At 42.6% G+C, this 23736-nt stretch overlaps 3 protein-coding genes across 3 annotated transcripts; 1 reads left to right on the top strand and 2 right to left on the bottom strand.

The window, feature by feature from the left end:
- Nucleotides 1-1392: 1392 nt before the first annotated feature.
- On the top strand, nucleotides 1393-11450 carry zgc:158403 (tetratricopeptide repeat protein 39A). The gene is made up of 18 exons (XM_068749617.1): nucleotides 1393-1427; nucleotides 1926-2030; nucleotides 2452-2583; nucleotides 2808-2866; nucleotides 3649-3716; nucleotides 4373-4437; nucleotides 5415-5514; nucleotides 5591-5656; nucleotides 5754-5862; nucleotides 5979-6046; nucleotides 7403-7462; nucleotides 8428-8589; nucleotides 8680-8771; nucleotides 9094-9214; nucleotides 9298-9409; nucleotides 9507-9621; nucleotides 10102-10218; nucleotides 10996-11450. The coding sequence occupies exons 1-18, from the start codon at nucleotides 1393-1395 to the stop codon at nucleotides 11102-11104; spliced, it is 1695 nt and encodes a 564-aa protein (XP_068605718.1). The 3' UTR covers nucleotides 11105-11450.
- Nucleotides 11451-12344: 894 nt separating this feature from the next.
- Nucleotides 12345-13808, bottom strand: gadd45gip1 (growth arrest and DNA-damage-inducible, gamma interacting protein 1). Its single transcript, XM_068750269.1, has 2 exons — nucleotides 13413-13808; nucleotides 12345-12797 (listed from the first exon to the last, which is right to left on the bottom strand). Exons 1-2 carry the CDS (start codon nucleotides 13799-13801, stop codon nucleotides 12506-12508), a joined length of 681 nt encoding a protein of 226 aa, XP_068606370.1. The 5' UTR covers nucleotides 13802-13808; the 3' UTR covers nucleotides 12345-12505.
- A 3632-nt stretch (nucleotides 13809-17440) lies between these two features.
- Nucleotides 17441-22903, bottom strand: LOC137905621 (high-affinity choline transporter 1-like). The gene is made up of 8 exons (XM_068749862.1): nucleotides 22708-22903; nucleotides 22396-22512; nucleotides 21773-21928; nucleotides 20877-21025; nucleotides 20634-20777; nucleotides 19744-19884; nucleotides 18470-18697; nucleotides 17441-17983 (listed from the first exon to the last, which is right to left on the bottom strand). Exons 1-8 carry the CDS (start codon nucleotides 22889-22891, stop codon nucleotides 17441-17443), a joined length of 1662 nt encoding a protein of 553 aa, XP_068605963.1. The 5' UTR covers nucleotides 22892-22903.
- Between the last annotated feature and the right edge of the window lie 833 nt (nucleotides 22904-23736).

Genomic DNA, 23736 nt, shown 5'->3' on the forward strand with positions numbered 1-23736 from the left:
CAGGGTCAGTAACTTAAATGCTGACGTGACAGTTTGGTGCTGACGGTATTCGAAGCTTTTCTTGTGAAAGAGAACGAAGAACTCTGAGCATGAGCGAATATTGTCATTACAACAGACTAATGTAATGAAATTGCAAAAGGATGTATCTCCAACCAGGCACTAGAAAAGCCCGTATACAAACCATCCTTCAGGCCCCTTGAGTGTTCAGGGTCTCTTCAGGCATGTTTTTGGGATGCTTGTGAAGACATAGATGAACTTTCTGACACCGCCTCCTCCTATATCTCTTTCTGCATTCATTCATTCATTTTCCAACCACTTTGTCCGGTACCGGCTCACGGGCCCTATCTCAGCAGTCAACCGGGCGAGAGGCGGGATAAAGCCGCCAGTTAATCAAGCCAGATATATAACAACGGATATTTTACTGTCACCTCCAAGAGGAGAGCTTGATGTAGAGATAAAAGCAACACTTTTAGCTGATTAAGGAAAGATTCAGAGCTGAGTTTCTATCTAGTTAAATATGGACATGAGTCAGCAGAACAAGCAGTACACAGCAAATGCTTTTACTATTCGTGCTATGATTCGGTTTTATTTACTGTACACGACAGTAAGAAGACGTCCCTCACCCACTTTTCAAATAAATATAACAGCGCCCCCACATGACTTGACAGTGACAATACAGTGCTTTACGGCACTAATTACTCATTATTATTATTATTATATTTGTGCCTCAACACGCACATTGTTTTGTCGCTGCAACTTATAAAGCAGGAGATGATGATTCCTTTGTGGAATTTCCTTTATTCCAGAACCAAACAGGACAGAACAATCAAACACGGTTCCTGTTTCTGCCCGAAACCCACGCAAGCTCTGCGCTGCAAAGTCGCGCACCTTTACTCTTCCACCGCAACACATTCCGCGCACGCACAAAACGTCTACACGAACGCTCTAACAATAATCCCCTAAGGATCATTGCACTACATTTAAATAAAGTGAAGAAGAAGAAGAAAAAATATAATAACTAAATAATGAAACAAAAATCCACGTTCTCTTCGAGGATAACTTTAAAAATCCATCCCTCATTGTATATCAGGCTTATTCAGTGTGTTTTGACTGCGTGGCAGTGATGTCACGCGGAGGGGGAGGAGTCATGTGCGCCTCCGCTGCTTGCACTCGCTGCACCTGTTGTCCCCACGGATTACTGCATACCTGTACCGCTGTCCGGTTTGCGTGCGTTTCAGCGTCAGGAAGGTCTCTGTCGCTGGTCTCGTTGGAGAGCTGGGTTTCACCGAGGAGTCCCTGAATGCATCTTCATTTTGTATTTTTTTTTATTTATTACCGGACCTGCTGAGCTCCTAACAGGTGCTGTTGGGACCCGCCGCCCGGAGAGAGGACATGTCCAATTGGAAAGACTCAAATGGTGCACAAAAGTGAGTAAAGGCAGCCGGATGGTCCGTGAGTTGGACTTTCATCGATGCGTCTTCATCCTTCTTGATCACTGAGACTGTGTTTAGCTCATAAAGCCAGTCACAAGGAAATAAAATAAATAAATGATGACCATAATTCACCCTGACACGCACCAGGAAATCCATTTTAACCACTTCTTTGATGCCTGCTCTAACAACAGCTGATAGATTACTGATGACGTTTCACTTGTGATAAATGTAGGCAGGATATGAATGTGCTCCAACTGCCTCAGAACTCTGGTCAGAAAGTGAAACAATGTTTGCTGTGACTGTCCTTTCTGGATCAAAGGGATCCTCTTCTGCTGATTTTAGACTTTATTACTGTATCATGCGTAAACAATACCAACTCCGTATTGGTGCCTTGCAAAGTGCACCAATACTGCTTTTTCTGGATCATTTTGCAGATAGGAGGTTTTGCGTCTCGGCCGTCGTTATGTATATCCTCCATGTGCATCTGCTTAGCTCCTCACAGACGACCCTTAAAGAGTGTTTGGATGAATGCATGGAGGCCCTGGATCTCTTCCTCAACAACCACTTCAGTGAGAGTCTGGAGAGGCTGCGGCCACGGTGAGGGATCCATGCTCTTGTCTCCGTTAAATTGTGGTGCACCTTTCCTTTTTTTTTTTTAGCATTGTGTATTAGCTCTGACATCAGGTGGCACTTCAAGGTAACAACTGTGAAGTACTAAGTGTCCTCAGCCAAGTTACAAGTGTGGCCCTGAGCTTCGTTTCTCCAGGATATGAGCTGTTTGCTGAAGCTGACGCCCAAAGGTCTGACTGATTCAACAGCCGCAGAAAGGCAGGCCTGCAGAATAAACACGAATCACAAGATTGACTGGGACGGAAGAGGAGATAGGAAGAGTAAAGCCAATCCAATATTGACTCTTGTCTTTTCTCAACAGGAAAATGGTCGAGTTAACAGCAGCGTTCATGCTAATGCTACCTCAGTTTTGCTGACAGTATAGTGCAACTTCGTGCTTTCCGTGCAGAGTGAATGAGAGCATGTACCACGCTCTTATCTACGCCACCGTGCTGGAAATGCAGGCCATGATGACTTTCCAACACGATGACATCACAAATGCAGGAGTCACCATGAAGAGTGCGCAGGAGGTCTGCCAGAGGTCAGGCTACCCTGCCGATGTGGCTTCCTTTCATTCTTCCAGATTTCTCGCTGCCTAGGCTGGAAGTTAAAAGACTTATTTTCTGCTAGTGCTTCTTCTCCAAGTCTGTGAGCCATAAATTTACGTGGGGAGTGAACACATAACCTGTTTCTGACTGTAATCTTCATTTGAATGTGTTTGCGTAAGATAACGGATGACAGCAGCTGCTTTGCTCTGTGTTTCAGGTTTCGGCGGAAATCCTCAGCTTTGGCCAACAAGTCAATTGGAGACTCGCTGACTGAAGGTAAAGCAGTTTGACGTCTTACTTCCTGTCATGTGCGTGGATCAGTCCATCGGAAAGAGTAGTTTTCATTCTCCCTGGGAACGTTGTTTCCCCAGTCGGGAATGGGACGCTCACGCAGTTCCTCTGGCGCCGCGTCGTTACCAAACAGGAAATATCAAGAAACGACGAAGTATATATGTCCAAACGTCCATCATGCGCGGTGAGGACACTCCTCGTCATCTCTCACTCAGCGCTACAAATCGACACTCCGAGCCGTTCCAGGCTGTCGGTGACGCTTCGTGTTCAGGTTGTGTTCTGCGATGGTGCGGTGGTCATGCAGCCGGTGTGTGCGTTCCGCCCCCCCCAAAAAAACTTCTCTCCCTCTCAGAAATCAGCAATAAGTAGCGGGAGCTCGAAAAAAGTACTTTCAATAATAGATCAACAAAAATACAGTGTGTAAAGGATCAATATATATCACATGTACAGTATAAATGGCGCCTGCCATGTTGTCGGTTAACGGGTTTCGTTTAGCGAACGTTACTTTGGAAGTGAGGACAACCTGCATAAGTGATACATGCATTCATCCCTGAGGGACACCGACACTCCTTCGTACTGTAGCATTTGGTCTGAGCGACTGATGTGTGTGTGATAACTAGTCTGGAAGCTCCACTTTGGTGGTCCGAGCTCTGGGCTGGGTGTAATCTTTTACTGATTGTTGACAATGATCGCTGCCTGTTTTTGAGTATGTAATGTGTGTGTGTGTATGTGTGTGTGTGTGTGTGTGCGTGTGTGTGTTTTTGCAGTGCAGCTTCATGCTGAAGTGTGTTATGCAGAATGCCAACTCCAAAGAGCAGCTCTCACCTTCCTGCAGGTGCAGTAAATCTTCAATGTTTCTGTCTTTAAGCACAGAAAGGGCCGTTTAAACTGATGTTTGGATCTGGCGTTTCCATCTTCAGATTATTTTTTATCAAGATCCATCCAGCAGTTTTTCTGTAATCCTGTTTACATAAACATAACCTGCTTGGAGGAGCTGCTTGTGGTCCAGAAAATAAACAAAACTTAGTGGAGGGCTCGACATATTAATCGGCAGCATAATGAAGACTGGTTCAGCTTTTTGGACATTGACTCAGTAGCTTTTACACAGTTGAGAAGAAACGCCCACAGTGTCAAAGAAAGGGAGGAAAAACTTCCTGGATTTGCCTCTTCATAAGGATCCGCTCCAAATGAAAAGGCCTGCTTTCCCAGCACACGATCCACCAATCTAGTGAGTGTCATGGAATCCTGTCAAATCTTATTGATGGACCAACCAGTTGACGCCGGTGAAATAGCATCCATGGATTTATTCATGCACCACAATCCAAAAATATATATTTAAACACACACACATATAGAGATGAGGGGCAGAAGGCAGAGCAGGAGCAATCGGAGGAATATATATATACACCTGTGTGTTTGTGTGTGTGTGTCTATATATATATATATTATCAAATATTATATATGTCTTTGTTCACTCTTATATAATTGCAGGATGAAAACATGGTGAGTTTTATTAAAGGAGGGATCAAAGTACGAAACAGTTACCTCATTTACAAGTAAGTAGTAAAGAAACTGGTTGTACTAGTGAAAGTCAGCGCTCCGTAATGCTAAACGTACTAGCTAGCATGTGTAAATAGTAATCACGTGGTGTGTGTGTGTGTGTGTGTGTGTGTGTGTGTTACGTGGGAATATTCTGTATCCTATCTGAGTTTTGAATGGGAGCATCTATAATCCACCACACTGAATAGAGGGCTTCGTCATTTTTATTGAAAATAGTAACAGTATCCCACAATGCCACGCTGTCGGCCATTTAGGAAGGCGTTGTTTACAAAGACTAATCTTTCAACCCAGCCCATTTTACACTTTGAAGGACTTTAAGAATTATATGAGTCTGGACAGCTGTGTTGGTTTGTTTGTGGATGTGTACGTTTATCTGCATAAACACAGTGGATATCGTGTTGTCAAGGCGACAGCGACGCATTCTCAGAAATTATTTCATTATTTATTTCATGTATCACGATAATCGAATAATATCTAGCCAAATGTTCTGAACGTAACTTTCCTGAAGTGAAATGAAATGATCAGAGCAAACACAAAGTTGTTCGTAGGACGCCACATCGGCTCGGCTGATCGCAGCGATCCTTGCTCTCCTTCGCCGTTCTCTCTTCTGTTCTGCCGCTCCCCAGCGTCCCTGCGATGGAAGCTGCTTTTAACTCTCCCACCCGGATTGCGACAGTTAACACACGTAGCCGGTTTACCACTGGATGAATCACCAACAATAATGAGCACGTAAACAAAGCCTTCCAAAATGGCCAGCGGCAAGGCATTGTGGGAAATGTAGAAAAGCCTGTCATAAGGAGGAATCTCCGCTTTGATTAGGATTTAATTTAACAACAGAAAGCCTCCTTCACAAACCTTCATCCCTTTAACTTGGATATCTTGTTGTTGTTGTTTTACATAATGACATCATTATAGAGCAGGTTATTATTCTCCTCTCTTGCATTTACAACTGACCGTCTCCTTCTGTCACCAGAGAACTGCACGCCCTCATAAAATCTCACGCCTGTCTTAAAGGGCCCAGCCACGTCCACTTAGAGGGGGGCATATCATTTGGAATGGGGGCGTTTAACCTGGTACGTCATGAAACACGCCATGTACGCAATCATGTGTTTTTGTACATGCAGTTTATCAGGTGTTCTTTATTTACAGACACTCTCTCTATTTCCTCCACGGATACTCAAAGTCTTAGAGTTTGCAGGATTCTCTGGAGACAAGGTGTAGTACAAAGTGCCCCCCCCCCCCCCTCTCCCCCCATGCATTCATGCACGAACCGCCACACTAATGGCTGACTACAGGTGTGGTCCTGTTTCAGGAGTACGGCCTGTCCTTGCTACACGATGGTGTGACTGGGACCAACCTGCGCTCCATGCTGTGTGCCATGCTGCTGCTGTGCTACTACACCTTTCTCACGTTCATTCTAGGTAGCGCTGTACCTCGTCCATGTGTTGTGCACCCTGATTGCATCACTGAATTCCACACACGATCTGCTCGGATCAATATCTCTGTATAATCAATCATATCTCTTGTGATCTTCCAGGGACTGGCGAGGGAGAGGTGGAAGAAGCCGAGAGGCTGCTGCAGCCTTTCCGTCTCCGCTACCCACGGGTGAGTGGAGATTAGGATCCGCTGCTTCTGGTTCAAACCGTGTATTAGTTGATGACTGAAACTTTGAGGGTGTTCAGGATTATGTATTTTATTTGTACACGCAGTCATTAAGTAGACTAGACTTCTAATAAATACATTAAATATATATTTTTTGTCTCCTTGGCAATAATTCGACGTTAGACCGAAAAGAGGAAAAGGATAGTTCCAGATTGTATCAGAGTATCTCTATACTTCCGTGACTAATTCATTTCATGTATCTCTGAACCTGTGACTCCAGACAGGCATGGTTTAAACCTGCAACTTTACTTAACGAATATGTTTGTTTGAACTTTTAACTCTTACTAAACTGTTGTCAAAAAGACGCATTCAGGCTCTCTGGGAAATCTAGGGGGGGGGGGGGGGGGGGGGGCAGATTGCATCATGATGCGCCTAGCAACTGATGCAGAAACAGTGGGGGTCGGCAACCTGAGGCACACGCGTGGGCATATATGTTGGCTCACAGAGGATTTTAAGAGGCAAAGAATATATTGTATTTTATTGTATTTAGCACATCACAAGAACTGGAGAATACTTAATGTTAAATAATGATTTGTTTAATGAGTATTTAAGTATTTGTTTAATTCATAATGCAAATCATTATTTTGTGCCCGCCCATGACCCGTTGTGATATAGCAATTAAAACATGTTTATTTCCATTGTTACTATTGATTTGCGTGGTTTTACATTTTTTTCAGTTATTTTATATGGGAAACATTTAGAATTGCGATACGAGCAAATTGAGTTACGACCTCGGTCCAGGAACGAATTTCACTTGTATCTCAAAGTATTACTGTATTGGTGTGAACTGCAAATACCTCTCAATTCATGAGGAAGCAGGCCTTCTCTTTATTGGTCTTTTATTAAGACTCCAGATTGTGTTGCAAGCTTCTGGTTCCTCTTTCAAACCTGTTCTTTCTTTCTCGCTGCCGCTGAAACGCCTCCATTGCATTGTTCTTGGAATCTTTCTTTTTCCACACCTTGCATTTCACGTCACTGCTTTCTTGGAGATCCCTGCTTCCACTCCTTTCTTTCACCCGCTTACCAACCAGTAAGGTAAGTATTCTTACACTCCTTTTGTCCTTTCATTCCCACATTCTTGTAATTTCACAATCCCTTTTTCCGCTCCACCTTTTGCCGACACGTCTGCCCAACCCGGAGAGTAAACTCTGACATAATGTTTACCAACCCAAAAATGGTGAAACACAGCCAAGAGTCATTGCTGCACAGGAGGCGTGCCTGCAAACGGATGACAGTTTATTACTCAGTAGATTGATATATAACACTAGAGGTTAATTGCTTGTTTCTTCTCCTTTACAGGGAGCAATATTCCTCTTCTTTGCAGGAAGGACGGAAGAGATCAAGGGGAACATTGATGAGGTGTGTTTCATTAAAACGTTTCAGCAATGTGGCTTTAAAGAACGATGACTTTTGTTTTAGTTCCTGCATGTTTACTGGCCTTTCGTGCAGCATTTGTCTCTCATGAACCTGATGGCAAAGAGCTGTAAATGATTACAAGCTGTCCAGAAGGAGGTTGTAGGACGAAAGGAGGAGGCCACTTTAGATATAGGAAAATGACTTTATTTAAAACCCCAGTCTAAAAATATTTGAAACTAGGAAAGCAATCCGAGAACGCAGACCTCCCCCAAGCAGCTCATTCCCCTCCTAACTGGATTTACACCGTCCGCATGCTGATCTGGATCATCATCAAAAGGTTATAAATTGTTCTTGGTATCTTTATACACCAACCATGAAAAGTTAAAGTGAATCGGAGTTTGTGTATTTTTAGGTGGGTTTTTTCTTTTACACATTTTTGAATTCCTAAATGAGGTTTTCAATGTTAAAATGTTATATTTTTTCCCAAAGTCATTCTGGATCCAATTCAGATGAAATTCGGTGTTGAGATAGAGGCCCCCCCCACCCTACATGACTGCGTCAAATTCCATAAACATCAGTCAATAATCAACCGAGATATTGAGGAAAAAAACGATGAAGCTCCATTGACTGCAATGTTAACGAAGATTTCAAACTGATCCATAATCCAGGATCTCTACTTGATCATCACCAAATTGTTATCATCTATTCCTGGTGACATTCCCAGCATTTCCTGAAAATGTCATCAACATCCGTCCAGACCTTTTTGATTTGCATAACCTCCTCGGCGGAGGTTAGCAGGAAGAAGATATTCACAGACCTCCACTGGTGGGAATCTTCTTCAGTGGTTCAAATGTGGAATGGAGTTGGTGCCTAAACCAACAGCTGAACACACTTAATACTGCATGTTCACGTCAGATGATCCGTCGCCAAAACTAACCGATCTGTCATTTCCCGCGCCACGCTACCAGGCGGTGGCGCTCTTTGAAGATGGCTGCAAGGCTCAGCAGGAGTGGAAACAGTTCCACCACATGTGCTACTGGGAGCTGATGTGGTGCTTCACGTACAAGCGGGTATGGAAGATGGCGTACTTCTACGCCGACCTGCTCAGCCAGGAGAGCCGCTGGTCCAAGGTAGGGGTGGGGATCGGAACAGGTGTAGTCGGCCGGGCCGCCTGAGAGAGGAAAGGAAAGAATCCTGTCTTTGTGCCTCTCTCCATGTAGGCCATGTATGTTTACATGAAAGCTGCTTACCTCAGCATGCTGCCTGACGATGAGGCCAGGCCTTTTGGGGAGAACGAGGTACAGCTCTTTAGGTAAACACTTCTGTGGCGATGGTTCTGTGTTGACCTCATGAAACGCCGCTTCTGTGTGCTGCAGCTGTCGTCCTTTAGCGCCACTAACGCAGATTCACATAGGGCCCCTCTTCAACGCCCCCTAGGGTTTTTCCAGCTGATTTCAGTGTAATGCGGAAGAGAAAGAAAGAAAGTTAGTTTTGTTGCGGGTGTCGGAGGCCACTTACGGCCAAGTGGCCAAAAATATATTGCGCGTGGGTTTCAAAAGTCTCAGGCACAATCAATAAAACTTGGGCCTTGTGCGTCCTTCACTAATTCCCACTGCTGTTTTCCTGCTTTATAGACAAGTATCCACATTCAAGCAAAAGATAGCAGGGAAGTCTCCCCCGACGGAGAAATTCGCTATCCGGAAAGCCAGACGCTACAAGGCTGCCTGCCCGAGCAAGCTTCCGGTGCCGGTGCTGGTAAAATGTTACACACAAAAAGTTCCGCAATAGGATGCTGCGTTACGAAGCCCACCGAAAAGTATTTTACGTTTTTGTTGCAGGAGATGATGTACATGTGGAACGGCTTCAGCATGATCAGCAAGCGGCCTGAGCTGACTGAAGGCATGCTGCACACTCTCGAGGAGGCAGAGAGCGCCCTGGTGGAGTCTCTGGGTAATGCAGCTAACCCAAACCCACCTGACCAGCGAATCATAAAAGACCCACCACTCACGACACTTGTGTGTGTGTGTGTGTGTGTGTGTGCGTGCAGAAAACGAGTTTTCGGTGGACGACCGCTGTGTGATCCATCTGCTGAAGGGTCTGTGTCTGAAGAACCAGGGTCTCCTCCAGGCTGCTGAGGAATCCTTCCGGAAAGTGTTTTCCAGGTGAGCTGCAGGAGAAGTACCTCGGATGCGGGCGAGCGACTCTAGATTGCCACCTAGCATCAGAGAGCGCTCTGAATGGCAGCCCAGAGTGGCTGGTTCATGTTGAATTTGTGCCTGTTTACATTTTTAAGAAATACAGTTAAACCATTTGCATAATAACAGTTGAAATAATAATTGTACTGAAAAGGCTGTTGTGTTTGCTTTGTTTTTTTCTCCAATCATAACTGCAGCATCCCCTTCCTGTCTGTTATTTAAATGTCCTTCTGAGGACATGTCAAAATGTACTGCTTACTCAAGTGCCATGAAATCCTCAGCTATTGAGTCGCATGGGACGTTTCTAAACCAATCGAAAGTAGCGATTCTGATCTCTTAAATTCAATCTAGAAGTCAGTTTGTCCCCGCAGAGAAACTGCTGGTTTCCTGGCAGCATGAGCGAATCGTACGTGAATGTGATGGGCTGGCTTCTCTCTGTGTGCTCAGTGAAAAGAAGATCAGGTTTGACCACTACCTGGTGCCCAACGCTCTGGTGGAGCTCAGCCTGCTCTGCATCGACCAGGGCAGGAGGGACGAGGCGATCGGACTCCTGCACAAGGCCAAGTACGTCACACGCAGCATTTACTGCTGAAAGCAGTCGCTGTTACCACGGCAACAAGGACGCTGACGAGATGTCATTCTCGTCTGTGAATTTTCATTGGACTTTCTTCCGAACAGAAGCTAAAGGCTTTCTTATTTCTTAATTAAATGGAATTAATTAAATGTGTGTGTGGGGTGGGGGTGATGATGATGATAATGAATATATTTATTTATTTATTACGGTCTTGTTTCCGTTGAAAGTCCTTCGGGCCGGGAGTAAATTGTTAATGGAGTTTCAGGGCAAACAAGGACATTTGCTGATAGTGGAGCCCTAAAAAGAACAGACTACGCTCCATAGAGGTCTTTAACCGGCTCAGAGGCGGCCAGGCGTCGAACCTGCAGCGCTTGGCTTGGCTCAGCAGGAAAACCGGACCCAGGCAGAAGCTGCTGGAACATCCAGTGAAGTCCAAGATTCATCTTCCTCACAGATGGAGACGTTTTCTTCTGGGATTTGTTGAATCATTTTCCCCGCTCCATCTTTATTATGGGACATTTTGGAGGTGATATTTCACGGGTTCCTCTTTCTCCACGGCAGTTGAGCTTCTTGAACAGTAGAGGTCGCTCTCTGCCCATTTTCTACACGTCTTGAAAGACTTGGCAAAGTTCAACTCCCACTGGGTAGCAGTTGAGAATTCATAAACAAAAATAAGGGTCAAACTAGTAGCGCTCGTCCATTTCGTCCAGCACTTATTCATAAACAGTTTCTTTGTTTCTGTCCAAACTTCTATTTTCTGTTTCTAGACACAACTACAAAGAATACTCCATGGAGTCCCGGACGCAGTTCAGGATACACGCTGCTCTGGCCAAACTCAAGGCCAACACCAGCGAAGAAGAAGACACTCACCTGTAGGAGTCATGACGACACCAGGGCCCTCCTGCCCTCCCCGCGTGGCAGTTTTAGCTTGACGGGTTCTAACTTCTATCCAAATTCGCCAAGTGCATTCTGGGTATTTTACTACTTTTCTGCACTTCTCAGGCTTCGGCCAGCACCGACGGATCCCTGCACATAGCCGCCAGAGGCGGTGGTTCCTCCACTGGCTTTCAAGGAGTGGAATTTAGCATTTAAAGCCTCGGGATATTTTCATATTTCATATGTTCTTATTGTTTACACTGGAAATCAATTTTAATCAGCAAGTGACTAAAAGCCACTATAAATGTCAAATGTAACAAATTCTGACTATACTGTTTTACCACAAGGAGAGTGTTCTATGTTATTACATATTGTAGTCCATCCACTCTCCAGTAACCTTTTAATGTGTGAAAGGTATTTTTGCATAAATAAATTCTGTGTTGTTTTAAATTACCCTAATTTGCATGCTTGTTTGTCACCACCTGGCTTGAACCGGGATCTATCCTTGGACTCTCGCGTGGTTGGACGATTGCGATCGTCTCATCCACAGCTGTTTATCCACCTTTTTGAATCGCGAGCGCTGGGTACACCCAGGGATGAGACGCCAGCTCATTATGGGGCCACGTGAAACACACACAATAGGTCACACTTTGTGGCCTATTCACCTAAATGGGATGTTTTTGGAGGTGGAGAGAAACCGGAGAACCAGGAGAAGCCCCCCGCGGACACAGGGAGAACACACAAGCTCGGCACAGATAGGAATCGAACCCGGGACCTTCTTGCTGTGAGGCAACCGTGCCGTCGTGCTGCCCCGTTTCCATTACGTTACAAACAATACACAAAATTCCACGGGTTGGACGGAGTTATTTTTTGTAATGAACTCATTTGTGCTACTGGTGGTTGCTATGGCGATGCGGGCCACCGTCCTGCTGGGTGCTATTGTAGCGTACATTGTGGGATAAGCCCACAAACGCACACTTCACCGGATGCTCGTACATTTGAGATTAAGCGCAATGCTTTTTAGTTCATGACCAGGTAAGGTGTCAGATCTGACATTCTGGTTTATGTTGTAGATAACAGGACAGCGTTTCTTGGTCCGACTGGCTTATAGTTCTGTCTGTTCTGTTTTTTTGCGTGAAAACTGTTCAGAAGAAGGAAGTATCTACTAAACCAGGCTGAAATGACGGCTGTTTTTCCAGAAGCACTCTTTAGATACATTTTTCCACAGAACACAGTCTGTACAGAGATGAATTTATTTCAGTTGTAGCTGAACACAGCTCATAAAGCATGTTGAACAAAGAGGGCTCACAGCTATAGATGTTTCTATCCAACTCAGATGGAGGTGCCTTCGTGTCCTTACACAGCCGTTTGGTCTCTTTGTTGAACTGAGTGAGTCCAACATCACGCGGGTTCAGCAGGAGGTGTGTAAGGGGCTGCTGCTTGCTCCATTTTCATTTTGCGTTTCATGATTTTCTGTTGCTTTCTCTCTTCCTTTTGCATCTCCTCAACCAATTCCTTGAACTTGGTGCTGCGATGGTCCAGCGAACTCCCAAATCGCTCTCTGGCCTGAATTAGCAGCTTGTTGCGGCGGGCTTTCTCCTCCCTCAGCTTGTTTTTTTTTTCAAACTTTTCTCTGCGCCAGTCAGCAACCATCTTGGGCATTTTGGCCATGTTTCCTGCGATGAGTTTCTCTCTGTGTTGGAAATGGAACAGATCAGAACAGCATATGTTTGTCACAGATTCTCACAACTACTGGAAAATACGGAGTAATATGAACTTCACAGACGTCATTGTCCTACTGTGTGTTCTCCTGTGGCTAAATTAAACTGTCCATTTGTTTTTTTGTTGAACTGTTTAATTGCACTATTATTTTATTTTGTATTGTTTTTTAACTTGTTGTATTCTAATTGTTATTTCTTTTAGGGTGACATGTAAAAATCTGTCCAGGGACTGCAGATGAAAAATAGCCTTTTGGTTAATTCTGGTATATTTACAGAAGTGTTATCAATGTACACTGTCCCTGCTAAATAAACCAATAAATAAAAAAATAAACATCGCGGTCAATCAGGACATGTTTACGCGAGATTTCGTCCTCTGCCTTCATCAGTTCACTGGTATTAATGAGTTCAATGTTTTTCACGTATTAGCAACTTTTACTCATGGTTCGTGCTTATTCTTGTCACCATAACTTAATAGAAGCTCATGAGCACTGCAATAGATGAGCTAACATAACTGACTTGACAGACAGCAAAAACATCGGCTTGTGTATCTGTCCGATAATTGGCGCATTGACGATAGCATTACTTACCTTGCCAAACGTTTGGCATTTTCTTCCTTCTCCTTGGCTTCGATATTCTTCAGCATTACTTCTAATGGGGGGTGCCACTCTTTTTCCTCCGCGATGATCTTGTCCAGTTGCTCATGGCTGGGCCACAAAGACGTCGGGTCGATGCCCGACGCCGAACCGTACCGACCGAACAGCTTCCTGTCGTATTTAGCCGTCTTCTGCCACTCCGGGGTCGCTTCGCTGTCCTTGTCTGGGATGTAAGGCTCATGGAGGTTCAGCTTTAAAGGTTTCGGGTTGTAGGAGGCAGTCTGTAACACAATCCTGCTCTGACAGTTTGCAGAAAATATAGTTTTTAAAGATGAAATCCCACATAGATCCGCCATCCTCCTACACAACATGGAGGCCGCCATCTTTGCTCTTCTGTACAAAGGACCCCTGGGATGACAGAGGTGGCCGCGACACTGCCTATTCAAAACATCAGACGTCACGGGGAGTAATGCGTTCACCCGCGTTGGTTTGTTTGTTTTTCTGTTAGCAAGATAACTCAAAACGTTACAGACGGAACATTTTCAGGAAATGTTGGGAACAGATTGTTAAATTCTAGTGATGATCCAGAAATTATCCTGGATTATGGATCACTTTGAATTTGTCATTAACATTGCAGTCAATGGAGCTTCGAAGTTTGTTCTACAATATCTTTATGATTATTGACCAATGTTTATGGAATTTTACACAATCATGTAGGGTGGGGCCCTCTATCTTACCACCAAATTTAATTTGGATCTGATCCAGAATGAAATCTGGAAAAAATATTACATTTTGATATTGAAAACCCCATTTACGGATTACATTTTGTATTTAATTACACATTGTCTCTTGTGAGAGGAGTAAAAGTGGAAAGTTGAATTTTGGTTGATAACCAACCCTGAAAATCCTCCCAAAAATTCTCAGAATATAAGCAATGGATGAACAGATGATCAATAGTTTCAATTTCAGTTTCGCAAAAGACACAATTATTCTGATCCAAATTTCATCTTAACAGCTCTTTGGATGGATAGATATTATTCATGATCGAAACGAACTTCTTTGATACCTTCATGAACCTTTTTGTGGATTTATATTTTCACATTGTTTAAAGGTAAAATGTGTTCATGTTTGAATGTTTATCTTAGATTGGAAAATCAGCATAAAACTGCAAAAATAAAATCTAATAAAAAACAAAACTTAACTGGAAGAGGACTCGGAGAGAACAGACCTCTGCCGAGTAGCTCATTACCCTCATAATTAGATTTACACAATCCAGATGGTGATCTGGGTCGTCATCATCAAAAGGTTATAAATTGTTCTTGGTATATATAGATACAGAGAGAGATAGAGGCCCCCACCCTACATGACTGTGTTCCATAAACATCGGTCAATAATCAACCAAGATATTGAGGAACAAATGTTGAAGCTCCATTGACTGCAATGTTACCGAAAGTCTCAAACTGATCCATAATCCAGGATCTCTTCTGGTTCATCACCAAAATGTAATTATCTCTTCCTGGTAACATTCCCAACATTTCCTGAAATGTTCATCAATTTCCTTCCAGAACCTTTTGAGTTATCTTGCTAACAGACGGACAGATGATCGAGCACATATCAAGATCTGCTCTAGATCTAAGTAATATTCCAGATCTGGTCATCCAGAATATTTAAATTGAGAAATTACACTACTGTGAGACAACAAATAAAAATCCAGACATGAACTCAGATCAAAATGTGAATGACTGAACTCATTTTAATGAAGGTCTGCTTCAGGACAAATTATCGTACTTCACAAGTTCACTGAACTTTGAACCTATGGAACTGTAATTGACAAATGTTCACAGATGGTAAATGTATCAATTGCTTATCAACGGTCACTCTCAGAACTTTAGATCAGTGTTGCTGCTATTCATTTAACAGCCCTGTCGACTCAGGGGCAGTTATGAGCAGGTGGGCTGTAGCCCGGGCACCAGAGCAGCAAGGGCAGGCTCACACGACACCTTCCTCAAACGTCTAAGCACCACTGGGGAGGGAAATCAACCTCCTTTGAATGAGATATTTTATGCTAACCTCCTTAGCTCCACCTCCTCCTGTCTCCACCTTCGCTCAACTTTTACATTTTGATTCCTTTTCAGGAAGCACAGACAGAGCAAGCGGAGTTGCTCTGGAGTGCAGCACTCACAGACACAGATGACGTTGCTTTTGTGTCGTGGGAAGTCGGAGCTCTCCATCGTTCATTAAAGATTTAGGGTTCCCATGGCAGGAGTAGAATTAGGCTGGAGGTGGGGGTGGGCATGACAGAGGCTTAATTTGGCTTAGGAGCGATCTGGTGCCAAGATTTGTGCTTTAGGGATCACATCAACGTCAGTCACAGGCAAATAGGCTTTTTAGCACTTAGAGTCTTAGACTATAAGGGGAAGTAGCAAAGTCTATTTCTGAGTGTGTGAGTAGGAGTGATGGGTGAAGCATTAATACATGTTAGGGGGAGTGAAACATGCACCTGAATCAGGATGCGGTAACCTCCTGTACTTTCGGCTTGTCCCGTGAGGGGTCGCCACAGCAAATCAACGTTCTCCACTTCACCCTGTCCTTTGCATCGTTTTGCGCCGTTTTACTGCTCGCAATCATTCCTCTCTTTTCTAGAGCAGACCCCCACTTCTCTAGATTCTCCTCTACCTCACTCCAGATCACAATGTCATCTGCAAACATCATTTTCCATGGAGCTTCCTGTCTCACCTCATCTGTTAGTCTATCCATCACCATGGCAAACAAAAAGGGGCTCAGAGCTGGTGGAATCCCACCTCTACACTAAACTCCCCTGTTACTCCTACTGCACACTTCACTGCTGTCGTACAACTGTCACTCATGTCCTGATCTACTCTGACATACGAATGTAGACGAGACGATTTAGGTCGCCTCGTCTACGAGAAAATGGATGGATCCATTCAATGGGGAAATTAAATACGGTAATACCTCGACATACGAGCCCTTTGACATACGAGCCAGCCTGCAACAAAATCAACATTTTGCTTTGAGATGCGACCATAAATTTGAGCTGTGTTCTCTCTGGGTTCTCCGGCTTCCTCCCACCACCAAAAACATGCAAATTAGGTTAATTGCCCATAGGTGTGAGTGTGTGTGTGTGAATGATTGGCTGTGTGTGTGTGGCCCTGCGATGAACTGGAGGTTTGTCCAGGGTGTACCCCGCCTCTCGCCTGCTGACTACTGGGGTAATAATAATAAATAATAATAAGCTTTATTTATATAGCACTTTTTTAGAAATAAAATTCCCAAAGTGCTTTAACAGATATTAACAAATCAACATGAATCATATAAACAAAAAATACATATTAAACAAACATTAATCAATGTAAAATGGGTGTATAAAAGCAACAGTGGCGTCAGGGCACAAGCCATGAGACTAGGTAGACTCCAGCACGAACCGTAAGCGACTAAACGATCAAGAAGATGAATGATAGATAGATAGATAGATAGATAGATAGATAGAGAGATAGATAGATAGATAGATAGATAGATAGATAGATAGATAGATAGATAGATAGATAGATAGATAGATAGATAGATAGATAGATAGATTGATTGATTGATTGATTGATTGATTGATTTTATTGGTCCCCGTAGGGGTTTTTCTTCACTGATTGAACATCAACAACATCATCACACATCACTGACAACAACCAATAATAAACCACATGTGACAATAATGAGAAAACAAAGACAAAGCAGTAACAGACATCAACAGACAGGCCGATCAGCGAGGACTACTGTTCAGGGCAGCTATAATCGCAGGCATCAGGCTTTTCCTAAGTCGAGCCCTTCTGCAATTGAGAGTCCTGTATCTGCGTCCTGATGGTAGTGGGATGATGTATTGGTTTTGTGGGTGGGTGGGATGAACGAACCCTCAAGGATTACTGTGACCTGGATGAACGAGAATCTACACCAACATAATAATATATGGACAGGAAGGTATTTACCATGAAAACACCGGCTCAAAAAGCTAACTAATCATCAGCCTCGACAGCTTGGTCTGAATTCTGATTCAACAGCACATTCTCATTGTCTTTTGTGGGGCCACCTACTGGCTCCAGTGGTACTGGTGAGTGCTGGGCTTTCACTTTGAACACATCCCACTTCTCAGGAAGAAGACCTTTGTTGAAGAGGACAGAAGCCAAGTAGGAGAAGAACAAGATGGCAGCAATGGCAGACAGCATGGAGATGGTCTTAACTGGAGCATACTGGACATAAATGCCATCCTCCAGAGTGCATCCTGGGAAGTGTATGAATGGTTCTAATCCTAGTGATGGTTCACCACTTAGCAGTCTTAACAGCAATCCCACCATCAACCCCATAACCACCCCATAACCATTGGAGATGTTGAAGAACAGGACACACAAGAGTTGAGGAAAGATTAGCACGTAATTGAGTTCAGCACCAAGGAACCAGAACAATATCACACTGTGCTTCAGGTAGGATAGCGATGTTCCAATCACGCCCCCTATTGCCACGGAAGCACGGATCACCCATTGAGTCTCTCTGTCTGAGGCCTGAAGAAGAAATTGAAGAAGGTAAATAATAATGTTGTCTCGCTCACAATCATTACTGATAAAATAAGGTCAGTCTTGGAATGAAATTATGAACATTTTAGACGTTAGTGTTTGATAATATTGCATTTCACAAAAGTGTAATTTCATTTCAAGACCAGCATATGGCAATGTGGATTCAGAAATAACAATTTGACTTAATGGCAAATCCCTATTTTGGTCATTTGTACAAGTAAAGATGTCATGTTAACTCTCAAATTGTTCCTTTGCTTCTGTTGCACTTGTTTGTGATATTTTGGGAATGCATAATATAATCAGAACCTGGAAATACGTGAAGCCTATGTTATACCGATGTGAATGCCTTATCTGCATCGGTGAACAAACATCTTGGATTCAAAGAGATTGTGGATGTTGCTTTTAAGTTCTTGTATGTGCAGAAGTAGCACTTTTTGTGTTTCCCCTACACCTGAAACAAGTTTAATATTTTACCTGAGGCCTCAAGTTCTTGTAAATGTTGGAGGTGAAGATAGAAGATGCTGAAAGCAAAACCGAGTCCGCTGATGACATCCCGGCTGCTGCAACACATCCAACTCCAATGATGGAGATGTAGGTTGGTGTAAGGTGCAGCAGGGCAATTGGCATAGCCATAGCTGATTCCCCACGTTCATACGGAGATGGAGAACCGTAGCTGGTCTGGTTCCAGTCTGTTGAGGAAACCTGAAAGTTAACAGTTCTGAAAAAAAATCACTTCATTGAAACTGTTATTACAATATGAGACTGGCGTGTTCCAGTGTGATTAGAAAGATTTCCCAATACAGTGAATTAAAAATGCGCTCGGTGGTGATCTGTGAGGTCATAATGTAATATCTCTGTTGTGGCAGCTCAGGAATTACCGGCTCTGCAGCATAAAGTGGAGCGTTGTTGTTCATCATGATGATGCTAGTGTTGTCAATTATGAAGGAGGAAGAGCCGGTGAAAAAATACTGGAGAAACCTGCAGACTGTGACACTGACACAAAGGCATTAGCAGCAAATCCTTCTGGTCCTGTAAGTTGAGAGGTGGGGATTCAAAAATCAGACTTGTTTGTTCAGCACATCCCATAGATGCTTGATTGGATTGAGATTTGATTTAATTTTCAGGCCAATTCAACACGTCAAACTCAGTGTTGTATTCCTCAAACCATTCTGCAACCATTTTTGATGTTGCTCACGTGCCCATTTTTGACGCTTTCGGCAGTGGGCAGGGGTCAGCACAGATACCCTGACCGGTCTGTGGCTATGCAGCCCCATAAACAGCAAACTGCAATGCACTGTTTATGTTTACACCTTTCTATCAGAACCTGCATTGACCTATTCAGCAATTTGAGCTCCAATAGTTCATCTGCTCAATGGAAATACAAGGGCCAAGCTTTGCAACCGACCTGCATCAATGAGTACTGCTCACTGCTTTTCCCTCCTCAGACAACTTTTGATAGTTACAGACCACTCAAACCTGGAACACTCCATAAGAGCTGTAGTTTTGGAGACACACTGAACCAGTCATCCAGCCATCACAATTCGGCCCTTTTCAAACCCAATCAAATCCCAATGCTCATCTTGTGACACAATGTTCATTTGCTGGCTAATATTTCCCACAACTAACAGGTGACATGATGAAGGCCTAATCAGTATCAGTGGTCATAATCTTATGGTTGATTGGTGTATGTGATTTACATTGCTAATATTTGCAACCCCAGAAACATCATGATTACCTGTGGATGAAACAGCTGCCCCGATCAGAATAACAGGTATCCCGAATAAAGGATAAAGGATAGAAGCAGCGATGCATATTTTCTTGGCTATGGCTGTAGAAGAGGCTGACAAGGTTCTCTGATGAATGATTTGATATCCAGTACTTCCCACAGCCTTAAAAGAAATTCATTCGGTTGGTTATTCAGTAGTAATACATCCACATTGGTAAATACCTAAACATTTCCGCCTGTAATTATTTCTAAAACAGTATTTTAAAAAAAATTCAAGCAAACTTTTTAGTTCCTCCTGTCTAATGGGTTTAGCAACATCCACCCTGTATCTGTTTGATGGCAAACACATGCTTGACATTTTAAGTGATGGGAAAATTAGAATTGTAAGATGCATGCAAGAAGGCAGGTATGATATTCTGGAGAAATATATTTTTCGGCATGTAAGCGGAAATATATTTTTCGGCATGTAAGCGGAGGGTTCATCAGAACCTCCTGGCAAACCATTAATTTTCTTACATTGAGTTCTTACATCGATGTAATCAATACACACTTTTCTATAACCTACAAACTAGTGGACCTCATAATGGATGAGTACAACAAGTTTAATCGCAGGCTCACTCCTGGTTCATTCACATTCGAGTGGCAATGACTGGAGACCAAGAGCATCACTGGTTGTACCAACTCCAAGTATATGTATTTGAAAAAACCTTTGACTGCTCTCTTACTGATGCTGAGGAAAAATACCTTTAACCTTTAATTCCACCCAACTATTACTACAACTAGAAAAAATTGTCTCAGACAATAACCTCCGCTTACAAACTATTCATGCTAAAATATTTCCGTTAAAATCATTCATTCATGAAGACATGAAGACAAAGACTGTATTCAATGTAGGAAAGGCTGTTGCCTTACAAGGAATAGAAAATCATCAATCATGAGCCAGGTCCTTTTCAGCTCTGGTTGACCAATCCAGGGAGCGTGTAAAGTGTTGTTCATCAGCGTCTCACTGATATCCAAGGTGTGAGGGTTCATCAGAACAAAGGGAACACAGACCCACTGCAGAAACAAAAATGTACAATGTATGATATACACACTTTCAAAGCATTATTTGTGAAGTTTGATATGCATTGTGGTCCTTAAAAGAAATGAGCTTACCAATGCTATGAATATGAGGATTAACTGTATAATGTCTGTGTAAGCCACAGAGTAGAGACCACCCATAACTGTGTAGCTAATGGCAACGGCAGCAGAGATCCAGATGCATATAGAGAAAGACAAATCCAGGACCACACTCAAGGTTCCTCCTGTCAAACACATTTAAAAATGTCAATGAAATTACATTGTGCAATCATTTGGTTTTCATGTGACTCTAGCCTTATTATCTATATGTTCATTATCTTTATTATTCTGCCCGTTTGTGCAAAATGTTGTTTCACTTTTATTTACCACAAAAAAAGCCATCCCAGTTCCGACTGTCTGTTTGCAAGTATCCATTTTGTCCCTGCCCCGAAAGTCTAATATTCCATCCACGACTATGAACTGTGCCTGTCCTTTCTTGGATAGTACCTATCTGCCTTCTATCCTGTGCTCTTCTTATCCATTTGGGTGGATAAATACATTTTCTACAAATTTACCCATCAAAGGGTGCTGCTCATGGGTCCAATTGCCACATCTGGACCAGAATACTATATCTCACATTCACACATAGTTTTCAAGACTACCAGCATTTCTCAAATGAAGCCTGATTGCTCCAGCTGATCTGGCTTTGTTCATATATATAATCACCTTTTTTTTTTTATCAGTAATGTCTGGGAACATCTGATTGGTGATCAGCAAAAACATTTATTTTGATTGTAGCCTCACCTTGTGTCGTATTAAATAAATAAATAAAAAAAATAGCTAACAAATATTGTTAGGATTTCAATCCTGTAAAATTTCAGTTTACTCACAATGTTCCTTTTGATTCAGAAAAAAGCTGACAATAAAAGATCTGCAAATGCAAGCACACACACACACACACACTAGTTTCACACCAAATGTAGTAAATATACCTAAACCAATTATTATTGAGGGGAAGGCGGTTAAATCCACTAATATCGCAGCCAGGCTCATTGCAGCTGTTATCACTTTTCCATACTTGACACGGATAGGGTCCAGCATCGTCACACAGTTTCTTTCTCTCAACGGCTTGGCAAGCACCAGACCACCTTCGTTTAAACAAAAGGCCAAATCACAATTAGAATAAAACGTCAAATGAGGGGGAAAGCAAAAGCAACAAAAAGATTGCATGTAATCATACAAATACAGCAATTACATTTTTAAAAAGGGATAAAATGGCAAAACTTTCATTGCTGTGTGGTTTTTGTAATTCATATTCGACAAAATAAATTTACCAACAATTCTACAATTTGTGGAGACAAATGTGTTTCTCAAGGATATTTTTATTCAGAAAACCTTAATTAATCTGAGAGCACACAACCTCCATCAAACAGTATACAAGGATGACTAACTGTGGTTTAATAGCATTAGCAATAGCATTAGTTTCCTGCATGCCATGCAGCCAACATTAATTTATAGAACCACATTTTCTGATTTCCAGCCTCACTTTATTTTTGAAGGTTTGTTTTTTACAAACTCAGACAGTATCGATGTGAATATCATTTCAAACTCTTACTTATTAAGAAAGCTGAACTGTATGCCAGAAACATCAGCACTGTCCAGATCAGTCCCATGGAAGGAGTGTACATTATCTCGACTGTCCCAACAACGATGCCTCCACCAGTAAAGGTAGCTACAGGATTGAAACGAACACAATACTTCGGGAATAAACAATTGCTTTTGAAAAACTGTAAATAAAAAAATCATGAACACAAATACATACATTTCATTGATAGGGAAGTGAAAATTCTAAAAGTTTTGTTTAAATGCTACTGATAGGCTGATAATTGGACAATTATCATAATTCTATCAGCTTTTCTCTCCTCACCTGTCATAGTGACGATCCCCAGCACCAAGTTAATGCTCCGGTTTCCCAGCAAAGTCATCTCCATTCCAGTGGCTGAACATTTCTTCTGTTTCCTTCTGGACTTGAAAGAAGCCCAGATACCGGTCCCAAGGACCATCAGGTAGAAAATTCCTATCGCTATCGCTCCTGGGACGTTGGCTGCCATTATGAATTTGATAATCCACCTAAAGTGTGGCTTCAGAGTCTAATACTTCAAGTTAAATAAGTGATGTCACTCTAGCACGCTCGGGTGGTTTGTCTGAGGATGCGAACATGAAATACAAGCACGTGTAGCGCAGAGATGACGTGTACCGTCATCATTGGTCTACTTAGTCATGTGGGTGTATTAGACGGAAAGGTCAATTTAAAAGTTCCATTATCAACAGTCAACATTATCATTAAAAGATTCAGAGAATATGTAGGAATCGCTGTACAAAGTCAGAAACCATTATTGGATGAATGACCCTCAGATGACACCGATTTAAAAACAGACAGGATTCTGAAGTGACATCACGGTATATAAAAAAAAGACTGGTTATTGAATGAGCTCAGGAACACTTCTTAAAGCTATTGTTTGTGAACTCATTCAAATCTTCTCCACAAATTACAGTTGTAAACAGTCAAACCAGATCCAAAGACTCGTTTGGTGACACTCAAACCATCCTCATAATTTTCTTAATGTATAGTTTCCTCACAAGATGAACACATAAGAGAACTAATGATTACGTTTCCCGCTAAACTAAATTACAGTGTGTTCATAGTTGCTACAACAATGTTCCAAAAAGATGTCATGGTCTGTAAACTTTGGTTCAAGAGGCTCATTGTAATCTGATGCCACAATGCAAACAATATTGTTCTTTCAGCTCTTGTCTTATTGTTCTCTAATCTTTTCATCACATCAAATAAACTCAGACATAAAATTTAAGAAAAACTAGAAAGACAATCAGAGATTGCAGACCCTCGTCTCCAAAAGACTATTGGATCTTGTGAGACAGTAAACAGGGCTTCAGG

This window comes from Brachionichthys hirsutus, chromosome 16, assembly GCF_040956055.1.
Source record: "Brachionichthys hirsutus isolate HB-005 chromosome 16, CSIRO-AGI_Bhir_v1, whole genome shotgun sequence".
Classification (NCBI taxonomy): Eukaryota; Metazoa; Chordata; class Actinopteri; order Lophiiformes; family Brachionichthyidae; genus Brachionichthys; species Brachionichthys hirsutus.

What these genes read in the sequence shown, in the direction of transcription:
- gadd45gip1 (XM_068750269.1), bottom strand. Translation starts at nt 13,801, where the DNA reads ATGGCGGCCTCCATGTTGTGTAGGAGGATGGCGGATCTATGTGGGATT. An exon ending in AATGCCAAACGTTTGGCAAG is followed by an intron (nt 12,798 to 13,412) that starts GTAAGTAATGCT and finishes TTTCCAACACAG; the next exon opens with AGAGAAACTCATCGCAGGAA.
- LOC137905621 (XM_068749862.1), bottom strand. Translation starts at nt 22,891, where the DNA reads ATGGCAGCCAACGTCCCAGGAGCGATAGCGATAGGAATTTTCTACCTG. An exon ending in CAGTTCAGCTTTCTTAATAA is followed by an intron (nt 21,929 to 22,395) that starts GTAAGAGTTTGA and finishes GTTTAAACGAAG; the next exon opens with GTGGTCTGGTGCTTGCCAAG. An exon ending in ACAAGAACTTGAGGCCTCAG is followed by an intron (nt 17,984 to 18,469) that starts GTAAAATATTAA and finishes TTTCTTCTTCAG; the next exon opens with GCCTCAGACAGAGAGACTCA.
- zgc:158403 (XM_068749617.1), top strand. Translation starts at nt 1,393, where the DNA reads ATGTCCAATTGGAAAGACTCAAATGGTGCACAAAA. An exon ending in CTGGAGAGGCTGCGGCCACG is followed by an intron (nt 2,031 to 2,451) that starts GTGAGGGATCCA and finishes CTTTCCGTGCAG; the next exon opens with AGTGAATGAGAGCATGTACC. An exon ending in CAGCTCTCACCTTCCTGCAG is followed by an intron (nt 3,717 to 4,372) that starts GTGCAGTAAATC and finishes ATATAATTGCAG; the next exon opens with GATGAAAACATGGTGAGTTT.